Source organism: Copadichromis virginalis, linkage group LG7 (assembly GCF_057382275.1).
Source record: "Copadichromis virginalis isolate Kocher_CV1m ecotype Utaka linkage group LG7, C_Virginalis_male_GT1.1, whole genome shotgun sequence".
In the NCBI taxonomy this organism is placed as follows: domain Eukaryota; kingdom Metazoa; phylum Chordata; class Actinopteri; order Cichliformes; family Cichlidae; genus Copadichromis; species Copadichromis virginalis.
The window spans coordinates 59893536-59905778 of record NC_140624.1 but is presented as its reverse complement, the minus strand read 5'-3'; the positions used below and the strand labels follow the sequence as shown (position 1 = coordinate 59905778).

General features: G+C 39.4%; 1 protein-coding gene across 1 annotated transcript in view; it reads left to right on the top strand.

The window, feature by feature from the left end:
* Positions 1-7522: 7522 nt before the first annotated feature.
* Positions 7523-12243, top strand: part of crb2a (crumbs cell polarity complex component 2a) — a 45809-nt gene continuing 41088 nt past the window's right edge. The window contains exon 1 of the mRNA XM_085464523.1: positions 7523-7589. Coding sequence (XP_085320649.1) covers positions 7523-7589 — 67 coding nt within the window. The remainder of the gene's footprint in view (positions 7590-12243) is intronic.

Below are 12243 nucleotides of genomic sequence, written 5' to 3'. Positions count from 1 at the left end.
CCCCCAAGATCCTATATGTATGTGTAATGAGAGTGTGAGTAATGTGAATGTCTAAGTTGTGGGATAAAATTGAGGCAGAGGCAGCCAGAAGGGGACAGAGGGGGGGGTAGCCTCCTCTGCACCCTGGTGACATACCCCTACTCCAAGGCCCTGCATGTGTGGGTGGTTGTGGTGGAGCGGGAAGAGGGAGGCAGCTGGAGATGGGGAGGGAAGGAAGGGAGGGGCAAGTGACCCCTCCCTGGGGCCAGCTCCCCCGCTGACCCCAGTAGGCACCCCCACACTCCGCGACCCGCCAGGGAAAGGGGGCCCAGGCCCATCCAGACCGGGGCCCAGTGCAGCAGCGCCGCCCGGCCCCACAGAGCCCGGGACAGTCCACCCAACCCCACCACAGAGAAAACTGCACCCACCCCACCATCCACTCATCTTCCAGACTACATAAGACAATAAACACCCAGGCTGAGATCTTCCTCCACCTCTCCTGTATCTCCCCCTCCTGCAGAGGGAGCTCCTGAGGAGAGGAAAGCTCCTGCAAGATGTGACAATCTCCCCCACCAGTTGAAGAGCCCCCCAGGTGGCTCGATGCACCGGCGGCACCCTGCTCCAGGGCCGGGCCCCCATGCACCCACCCGTCCACAACCCCGGCAACACACCAACCAGGACCCAAGCCCCCGAGGCCCGGTCCGGGTCCCAGCCCAGAGACGGAGCGCCCCCAGAACCTCACGCCCATCCCGGACCCACCCAGGGGCAGCCAGGCTACCAGGTCAGTAACCCACGTCCGTCAGCACAGACCCTCCCCTAGCCCCGCTGCACGCAGCCGCGAGGAAACAGTCACCTGAGAGCCAACAGAGCCCCTAACCGGACATGACCGCTACCCCGGGTTGAGCCCCCCAAGGAAGATGCCTCCGGAGAACCCCCCGACGCCCTAAGCCTGTCCCTACCCCCACACCAATCACAACAGTGAAGGCGGGACCAAACTATGACCCCCCACCCCCACTAGGTGATGGAGCTGATCAAAGGAGCCCAGAGCAATTGATCTGATGTGGTGGCAGAGGCTGTATCAAGACTAATGTAGTCTAATAGATAATTTCTATATTGGTTAGAATTAAGATTATTTTTATTTTTCCAGTTCATGAGGACTGTTTTCTTGGCTATGCATAGGGCAGTGAAAACCATATGGGCGATATTCTTTTCTGAAGTGACATTATCTAAGCTGCCCAACAAACACACTAAGGGGGAAGTTGGAATGTTACATTTCAGACACTTCGATAAGTCTTCACATATCTCGCGCCAAAACTTCTGAACTGGTGGACAGAACCAAAGAGCGTGGATATAATTGTCCGGTGAATTGGTTTGGCAGTGTGAGCAGTTGTTGGTAGACGTAAAGCCCATCTTGAACATCCGATGACCTGTATAGTGCACTCTATGTAATATTTTGTATTGAATTAATTGAAGACTGGGATTTCTAATTAGATGAAAGGTTTTTAAGCAAATCTGAGACCAGAAGTTTAGGTCTAAGTTAACTGATAAATCCGCTTCCCATTTTGCAATAGGAAGTGATATTGATTCATCTGTTTTAGAAAGCATTCTGTATATTTTGGATAGTAATTTGGGGGGTTTAAGACTAAGAAATTGAACCACACTTGGTGGTGTTTGTAGTTCAACTTGACCCGGTTTAAATTTCTTTTTTACTATGGATTTAATTTGTTGATATTCTAAAAATCTTTTCTTGTTGATCCCATATTGTGTAACTAGTCCGTCAAATGAAATAAATTCTGTTCCTTCTAGTATATGTTCTAAATATTTGATTCCTTTATCACTCCAATCTGAAAAGTTTATCATATTATTGTTTTGTAATATGTCAGGGTTGTTCCAGATAGGTGTACGTTTGCATGGGATTAATGAAGACACCGTCAATTTTAGAAACTCCCACCATGCTGTCAGAGAAGAGCTGATGTTGATGCTTTTAAAGCATTCATGTCGTTGGATGTTTGAGCTGATAAATGGTAGGTCTGAGATCTCTAGATTATTGCAGAGTGCTTGTTCTACATCTAGCCAAGGTTCATCTAAGAGGGTGTGTTTTAGCCATCCTGAGATAAACTGAAGCCTGTTGGCTAAGAAGTAGTGCTGAAAGTTAGGTAGTTCTAATCCTCCTTTATCCTTGGTCTTTTGTAGTGTTTTTAAGCTTATACGTGGGGGTTTATTTTTCCAAAGGAATTTGGACATACATGAATCTAGAGATCTGAACCAATCTTGTGGCGGTTTAGTTGGGATCATTGAGAATAAATAATTTATTTTTGGTAAGACCATCATTTTTATAGCGGCAACCCTTCCCATGAGTGATATGGGTAGACATTTCCATCTAGCCAGATCATCTTCTACCTTCTTTAAAAGTGGGATATGGTTTAATTTAGTTAGATCTGCAAGCTTGGGAGAAACATTAATACCTAAATATTTTATATTTCCCGATTGCAGTGGTGTAGAAGAGGAATTATGGAAGGAGCAATTAATCGGTAGGACTGTAGATTTTGACCAGTTAATTGAGTAATCTGATATTCTTGCAAAAGAGTTTATCAATTCAATCACCCCAGAGATATTGGTTTGTGAATTTTGGAGAAAGAGTAACACATCATCCGCATAAAGGCTGATTTTATGTTCCACGTTCTTGCATTTTATGCCCTTAATTACTGAATTCTGTCTAATTGCTGCTGCTAGTGGTTCAATAAAAATTGCAAATAGTGAAGGGGAGAGTGGGCATCCCTGCCTGGTGCCCCTCAAGAGACAGAAGCTGGAGGATGTCTGGTCATTTGTTCTAACACAAGCTGTTGGGGAATTATATAATATTTTTAACCAGTTTATGAAAGAGGATCCAAAACCAAATTTGTGTAAAGTTGCAAATAGAAATTTCCAGTTAACTCTGTCAAATGCTTTTTCTGCGTCTAAAGAGAATATTGTAGTTTCTAGGTTTTTACTGTATGAGTAGTCTATCAAATTAAGTAATCTACGTGTATTTGTTGATGAGTGCCTGCCTTTTATGAAACCAGTTTGGTCAGGATGAATTAAGAGGGGGGTTATTTTCTCCAGTCTCTTTGAGAGAGCTTTGCAGATTATTTTAAGGTCTACATTTATAAGGGATATTGGACGATAGCTTGAGGGATATACAGGGTCTTTGCCTGGTTTTAGCAGGAGATTAATGTTTGCAGAATTCATATTTGATGGAAGTCTGCCCTTTTCTTTAATTTCCAACAACGTTCTGTAGAAAACTGGTGCTAGAATCGACCAGAATTCTTTGTAGAATTCTGCAGGAAAGCCATCTGGACCTGGAGCCTTATTATTGTGCATACTTATCAGGGCTTCCTGGAGTTCACCTGGTGTCAGTGGTGAATCCAGTGCCATTGCTTGAGTGTCCAATAATTTTGGAAGAGTTATATTGTCCAAAAACTGATCAATTTCTTTTTTAGATGGGTTTATTTGTGGTGAATACAACGTTTTATAGAAATCCCTGAAAATGTTGTTTATTTGTATCGGTTCATATAATGTGTTCCCAGATGAATCTTGAACAGCACATATAGTTGTTTTTTCTTTATTTATTTTTAGCTGGTTTGCTAGAAATTGACCAGATTTATTACCATGTTCGTAATTTTGTAGGCGTAGTCTTTGTACTAAGAATTTTGTTTTTTTTATCAATTATCTCATTTAATTCTAGTTTTGTTTTGCGTATTTTGTTCAATGTTTCCTGATCTTGGTGGGATGCGTAGGCTTCTTCTAGTGATTTGATGTTTTTTTCTAATTCCTGAATATTTTTGTTTTCTTTTTTCTTTTTATGTGATGAGAAAGAAATTATTTTACCTCTCATCACAGCTTTCCCTGCTTCCCATAGAACAGAAGCTGATGTTTCGGGAGTGTCATTATAGTCCAAATATGAAGTCCACTCTTTTTTAAAATATTTAATAAAGTCTTCATCTTTAAGTAGTGATATATTAAATCTCCAGTTTTTTCTTGGCGTAGTATTATTCTTGTGCATTAGTGTTAAAGATACAGGACCATGATCGCTGACAGCTATAGGGTGAATCTCAGTGTCTGAAATGTCGTTCAGCAGTGAGCTGCTGACCAAAAAATAATCCAGACGAGAGTAGGAGTGATGGACATGTGAGAAAAAAGTATATTCCTTACTGGTGGGGGAATTGTGATGGTCTAGGGCTGTTTTGCTGGATCCAGGGTCGGTGACTTGTACAGAGTTGAGAGGTCCCCTGAACGGCTACCGCAGCATTCTGCAGCACCATGCAATACCCTCTGACATGTCCCTAGTTGGTCAATGGTTCATCCTACAGCAAGATTATGACCCAAAACACAAGTCAAAGCTATACCAGAACTACCTCAGGAAAAAAGCTTGAAAACAGTGGCCAGCACAGTCTCTAAACCCCATTGAGCTGGTTTGGGATGAACTAGACAGAAGAGTGAAAGCAAAGCAACCTGCAAGTACCACACATTTATAGGAACTTCTGCAACAGATATGGGAAGAACTTTCTGGAGAATATTTGATTTCTATTGTAGAAAGATTACCATTCAGCTTTTATACAGTGGCTTGCAAAAGTATTTGGCCCCCTTTAACTTTTCCACATTTCCACATTACAGCCACAAACATGAATCAATTTTAATTGGAATTCCACATGAAAGACCAACACAAAGTGGTGTACACGTGAGAAGTGGAACGAAAATCATACATGATTCCAAACATTTTTTACAAATAAATAACTGAAAAGTGGGGTGTCCGTAATTATTCAGACCCCTCAGTCAATACTTTGTAGAACCACCTTTTGCTGCAATTACAGCTGCCAGTCTTTTAGGGTCTGTCTCTACCAGCTTTGCACATCTAGAGACTGAAATCTTTGCCCATTCTTCTTTGCAAAACAGCTCCAGCTCAGTCAGATTAGATGGACAGCGTTTGTGAACAGCAGTTTTCAGATCTTGCCACAGATTCTCGATTGGATTTAGTTCTGGACTTTGACTGGGCCATTCTAACACATGGATATGTTTTGTTTTAAACCATTCCATTGTTGCCCTGGCTTTATGTTTAGGGTCGTTGTCCTGCTGGAAGGTGAACCTCCACCCCAGTCTCAAGTCTTTTGCAGACTCCAAGAGGTTTTCTTCCAAGATTGCCCTGTATTTGGCTCCATCCATCTTCCCATCAACTCTGACCAGCTTCCCTGTCCCTGCTGAAGAGAAGCACCCCCAGAGCATGATGCTGCCACACCATATTTGATTTTGAAAAGTCTCAACAGGATCTTGAGCTTTATTGTGAAAGGTTTATGTGGAACATAAACAAGCGGACACGCGATGCTGTTACCGTCGTTGTTGCTAACCACAATGCATAAAAACAGGCGCTTGTCCGTCTGTAGTGTGGTTATATAAAATATAAGAGAAAGAGAGAACTTTAAGAAATTGATATAGCCACTAAAGTGACCATCAAAACGATGAAAAAATATTGCCGTAAACAGTTTATTTTGCGACAGCACGAAACAAACGATAGCGTAAAATGAAACGATAGACGTTTTTATATCGTCATCCGATATATATCGTTATATCGAACAGCCCTAATAGGTATTACAACAAAAACATGAAGTCTGCTGAGTATCCTTGAAACCAAGGAGTCTTCATTTACAGTATTACAAATATTGCTTTAAAAATCTGTACGAATCTTCTCAGCAGTGCATGTAAACAACGCACACGCTTGAATTTTTAATTATTTTTTTTTAAACAAAGTTTTGTTTTCAGGCAAGTCTGTTGTTTAAATCCTGATCTTATTCATTCCTCCAGTGCACTCATTGTTACAGTACACAATATCTAGATCACGTGCTAGTGACATAAAGTTCACTGATCCAAATCTGTCCATTAGAGGGTAAGGTATTGGGGGCAGCCAATGTTTAAGGTGGAGTGTGGCATTAAGGCTGTAACAAGTGAAGTGACAAGTCTCTAACTGGCTAATTGGTGGATGTCTGACTGCTAAGCTCCACACTACAAAGGAGCCACTAAAGCTGATAACGACATTAATCGACCAGGGACTAAACCCTGGCCTGGATTCACTGGACTGTACAAGTTAACACAATGCAGCAGGCTGAATGGTTTACATCATTCAGGCTACACATACAGACCAACATGACCTCGCCTGAAAGTCATTGAGTGCTAATTTGTCAATGTGTTTTTGCAACCAAGGCTCAGGCAGTGGTTTATTTGTTTTGTTTTGTTTTTTTGAAAAAAAAAAACCCCCACATTTATTTATTTATTTTTACAAGTTTTACATAATACACAGTTAGTTTATTTCTTTAAGGTGTAAATGTAACTGGTAGATGTTGGAACTGATGTAAATTAGAAAATCCATCCATATAATGCACCCACTGTCAAAACCAAACAAGTATATATATATCTCTTTTTTATTTATTGTGGGTGCATTTTTGCCTTTAGTTTAGAGTTGAGTGTAGATACAAATGTATTGAAAAAACCCCGGGTATTGTGGTGTCTCATGCAGAAAAAGGGCTACATTCAAAGAGATGTACCTTTGAGAGATGTACTATTACAAAACAATACCGAAACTCTGTTTTTGAAGCTTCTACATTCAGTTTTTGCTGATTTCAGAGTAATAATTTTACCTTATTTGTTATGTTATTGAACTTGTCATAGACCTTGCACAAGAATGCTTTTCCACTTGGCAGCCATCTTGAAATAACTGTAGACTCCTATTTGTGCTGTTATTTTTGAAGAGTTTGACTTTTATTTCAATAGTCACCAAGGATAAAAGCTGCATAAACTAGAATCATTAGTCAAATGGGACTACAAAATTTAAGAAAAATAGATAAATGTTTAAGAACTTTCCGAATTATCTTTGCTGTGGTGGATTTCTCTCATATATTTCTTCTGTCTGTCAGTTGGGTGGACTGTCACCTCACCTCAAATGGTTGAAGCTGATGGCCAGCCTTCCTTATTTTTCTTCAAACTGTTTCCAAGTTCTGCTGAATGGGAATGGTTGGCTTTTCCACTTTAGTATTTGAAGTTCTTTATCTTTATCTGAAGTGAATTGAACAGGTTTTACACATTTTTCACAAAAAGTTGCAGAATTCAAAGATTTGCCCTAAAGCGCTTCTAAGAACCATTCCATTTACCATTTGCTTTTGTTGAAGGAAAAATTATTTACAGATGATAATATTTTCTTACTTTTTTCTGTTTCTAGGTGGGACAGTTAAACGGTTTGAGGGCCTCTGAATGAAAAACAGTATTAGCAGGTGCTAATCCAGTTCATGTTTTCCTGTTTTCTTTCACGTGGCTGATTATGCTCCAGTCTAAAGCAGGGAGGGCTTTCAGTCTGTATCCAAGCATGAGTATTGGGGCAACCGCAACACAGCGAGGAGCCTTTACATTGCACAGCAACATGCCATTACTGTAGGACTTCTTCACTTGTTTTTTTTTTTTCTACTGAAAAACAAATTGATATTTCCTTGTGGTTTTACATACCCCGGTCTGTGATTGTGCTATGGAGTTGGGGAAAGTTCATGTGAATTTAAAGACGGTGCTGCTGACAATGATGATGTTCAAATGGGGTGAGTACAAACACACTTAACACTTTTGTTTTAGAGAAGGTAACAGATTACATTGCAAGAGTAATCACAGGGATATAAAAAAAAATGGAGAACTATTTTAAAAATACATATATTTAAAATATTCTTTAAGATATTTCTTTTTCTCAACATTTATTTGTTTATTTATTTGATGGTCCTGAGGAGTCCTGAGGATTCTCACTTTTACAAACCAATAAGAGGAGCAGGTCCTAGAAATGCCATGAGTGAAAAGAAGTTTCAGGGAGGTGCTATATTGTGTTCTCAACAGTGACAGGACTGAAAACAATAAGTGAGAATATTGAGAAAACATAGACATGTCCATAACCATTACTTTAATTACTAGGCTGTTGTCAGACAAATATATTTAGCAGATTTTTAAATATTAGTAGTTAATATGTGGCTAGATCATTCAATAGAGAAGTTGATTTGTTAGAGACAGAATTCCTCATTTGCTTCTAGTTTTTGTAAGCTCTATCTGTCAGATTTTACACATGATTGGATCTGAATGAGAGATTGTGCTCCTTAGTCATGCATTCCTAATCAGTGCAACCAGTTGACTGGAGAGAAGCTCATTCACACCTATATGTGCATGAAAGGAGGGCAAAAACAAGGTCACATCTTGGTCACAAAGATTTAAAGCACAAACCATGTTTTCAGCTTTTTAAAATCTCCCTTTTAACAAAAACAAAGGCCCAGCAAATGCAGGCACTTCCTGAACACCGAAGAGAGCCAGAGTCCCACTACCGATCGTCACCAATTTCACAGAAAATAGGAAAACTCTAGAGAGTATCCTGAACAGATATATTACTATGGGATTCAGGAATGGCAAACCACAGAAGTGCAATGCTATAAAATCTTAAACAGGGCATTCTTCCACCCATCCATGACATCTTCCAGCCATTGTTTCCACATATAGCCTTTGCTGTTGTAAAGTATCCCATCCACTTCACACTGCTCATGCTCATTGTATCAGGTGTTTAGCTCCTCCTTGGCCTTCTTTAGTAATGATACTTGTAATAAACGTAGCCTGTTTGCAGCTCTGGAGGTCCAGATCTCTAAATTAGAGTCCCAGCTTTGCACCCTCGAAAAACCCCTGTAGCCAGTTAGCAGATTGTCCAGAGTGTAGTCCTAAACAGAAGCCCCCCAGTACACTGCATCAACTCATTCATGTGTCTAATTGTTTTTCCCCACTCGGCAAAACACCTGCTGGGAAACAAACTCTGATAATTAAAGATTCTGTTTTGAGATGTGAAGCTGGAAACACCAGCAACCTTCCAAGGACCAGAAGGAAATTTGAGGGAAATATGAAATCAGAGGTCACTAAATTAGTATCTAACGTTGCCAAAACAATGTCGGACTCTCTAGTTTTCTCTGGTCTCCTCTCCAATCGCACCAGGAGTGACGTCTTCAGCCGCATGTTCTCCCTATATTGCAATAATCGCAAAGAAAACAGTATTAGTAGTATCCACAACTGCACAAAAGAGAAAATGTGGATTTTTAGACATTAGGTGTCTGTCATTTCTAAGCCCTTATATTACATGAATTAATAATTGATCACCAATCAATTTACTCTGCCTCACAGAAACCCGATTATTTTGTTAGTTTAAATGAATCAACACACCTGAGTTGTACAAATTGTCACAATCCTCGAAGCACAACCTGAGGAGCAGGTGTGGTAACAAGCTTTGATTCCAACTTGTTAATCAACCACAGACACAGGTATAATTTTTATTACTTTGAAAGCCTGACACTTAGCCTTGTCCTCCCCAGCTGGAAAACTCAAAAAAGAGTTTTATTTGTTGTCATTTACCATCCACCTGGGTCTTGGTCAGTTTATCTGTTTAAATGCTCAGCTCAGACAAAAATAAGTATAGTGGGTGATTTTAACATCCATGTATATGCTAAAAATTACAGCCTCGACATGGCATTTAATCTGTTACTAGACTCAGTTGGCTTCTTTCAAAATGTGAATGAAACTACTTTAATCACACTCTAGATATGTTCTGACATAGAAACTGAACATTTAACAGTATTTGCTAAAAGAAAACAAACAAACGAACAACCCCCCCCCCCCCCCCCCCCAAAAAAAAAGAAAGAACAAAAACCTAACATTTAAATTTACAATAATGGATTACATTTCATCACAGTATGTCTTTCTGAAAGTGCTGCAACTGAATTGAACGATATAATTCATCCACTGTCATCTTCATTGTCTTGTGCCAACACAGTGCAGAGCAGATACCTGATTGGTACTCCCATAGAGGTTGATTATTTTGTTAATAATTTTACATTTTTACTCTGTACGACTCTGGATACTGTACGGAAAAAGAAAGCTTCCAATAAGAAGTACCTGACTCCCTGGTATAACTCTCAAATATGCACCTTAAAGCAGATAACTTGTAAGTTGGAGAGGAAATGGTATCTCACTAATTTAGAAGCTCATCATTTAGCCTGGAAAAGCAGTTTTATTACTCTGTAAAAATTCCTCCATAAAGCTAGAACATCTGACTATCACTGATTGAAGGAATTAAAAGCAACCCTAGGTTTCTCTTCAGCACTGCAGCCAGGCTGACAAAAAGTCAGAGCAAAGCAAATATTTAACGTTAACTAGTAATGGCTTCATGAACATCTTCGCAAATAAAAATTTAACCATTAGAGAAAAATTACTCAGAACCACCTCACAGATATATCATTATGCACATGCAAATCACTATTTTTTCTCAAATTGATCTTCAATAATTACTTCCTCCAAACCATCAATGTTTTTTTTGGACTCCATTCCTACAAGACTGCTCAAAGAAGTCCTACCATTAATCATATTTGTTTCGGTCTCAAATATGATCAACCTATGTCTATTAATTGGCTATGTACCACAGGCCTTCAAGATGGCAGTAGCTCTGGTAGTGGACTCCTTTCTTTGCTTGTCCTGCTAGACTTCAGTGCTCAGTTTGATACTATTGCCCATTATAATTTATTACAGCGATTAAAGCATGCTGTATGTACACTGAAAAAAAGGGATTGGTCATCTCTTGGATTTATGTAAGCATCTTGCGTGTATTCAACACAATTGCCTCATGCTTTAAAGTTAAGTGTAATTATATAGTGCAGAAACTACATGATATGCAGAGAGGGTATATTAAATTGTTCATATCATGTTTGAGTGAAGTAAGTCAGTAATATAGCAATGTTAAATCTTGCTACACTGCACATGATTTCATTGCGCACTTTGGATCGTGGTTTGAGGAAGGCTTCAATCTCAGTCAAGTCGAGAAGCCACCTTTACTTTTTTCAGTATACCGAGAAAAGGACATTAGGTGGTTGTTACATTTACAAAATTCTAACTTGTAATTTGAAAAAAAAATAATTTCATGTTTCTATGGTGAATGTAATTAAATCATGTAGGATCTGTAAGAAATTCAACAACTTAATTTGTTCTTGTTGATTTGACATGATACAATCTAGTAAGAGTGGTTAGTTGCGGGATTCATGAAATTCACAAGATCACATGAGATTTCAAACTGCAGGAAAATCACTGGAGTCATAAGAGGCAGACAACTACACACACACTACATGTACGCTATCGCTATTTAGATTGGTGGCATGGTGGATAGTGCTGTTGCTTTCTGGCAAGGTGGTCCTAGGTCCTAGTTTTCAAATCCACAACTTGGCTAGTTTGCAGTGGGTTCTTTCTGGTTATTCTGGTTTCCTCCCACAGTTAAAAGTCATGCAATTACAGTTAAGTTAATTGGTGATTCTAAATTACCCATGAATGCAAATGGTTGTTTGTCTCTATGTGATAGACTGGTGAGCTGTCCAGGGTATACCCTGCCTCTTAACCTATCATTTTGGGGTTATGCCCCAGCCCCTCTGCAACCCGGATAAAGATAGGAGGATGGTGGTCATTGTAAATCCATTCAATTTTTATGTTAACCAGACTCTAGACTTTGTTGAACATTATGTAATATGAAGACAACAAGTAGTATTTAAGTGACCAAGTAGTACTCAGGTAAAAGTTATAGAATAGTATTGGAATAAAATGAAAAAAAATGTGAAGGATTAAAATATTCCAAGAGCTCAACATACTTCATCTAAACATGTTTCAATCACGTTTTATCAAAACAAAAAAGGTTTATTGCATATGAATAAGTTGTGTTGATTACAGATTTAAGTTTCTGCCAAAGCAAAACAATTGTGTGCAACCAATGTCCACTGTTGAATTAAATAAATCCAACATGCTCTTTTTTTAGTGTATTAAAGGTACTGCTTCCAGTGGTTTGAATTATATCTATCTAATATACTCCAATTAAATGGAGAATCCTTTTCACACACTAAGATTAAATGGTAAATGGACTGGTTGTTATGTAGAGCTTTTCTACTCTCACTGAGCACTCAAAGTCCTTATACAACTCGTGCATTCATCTGCATTATCTAAGGTTTTTAGTGCTTCTATCTAACATTCACTCGCATTCACACTCCGATGGATGCATCGGAGGGCAACATGGGGTTAGTATCTTGCCCAAGGATATTTGGCGTGTAGACTGGAGGAGCCTGGGATCAAACCACCAACCTTCCAGTGAGTAGGTGACCCGCTGTACCACCTGAGCTACTGCCAGATTAATTATTGAGTTCCTCATAC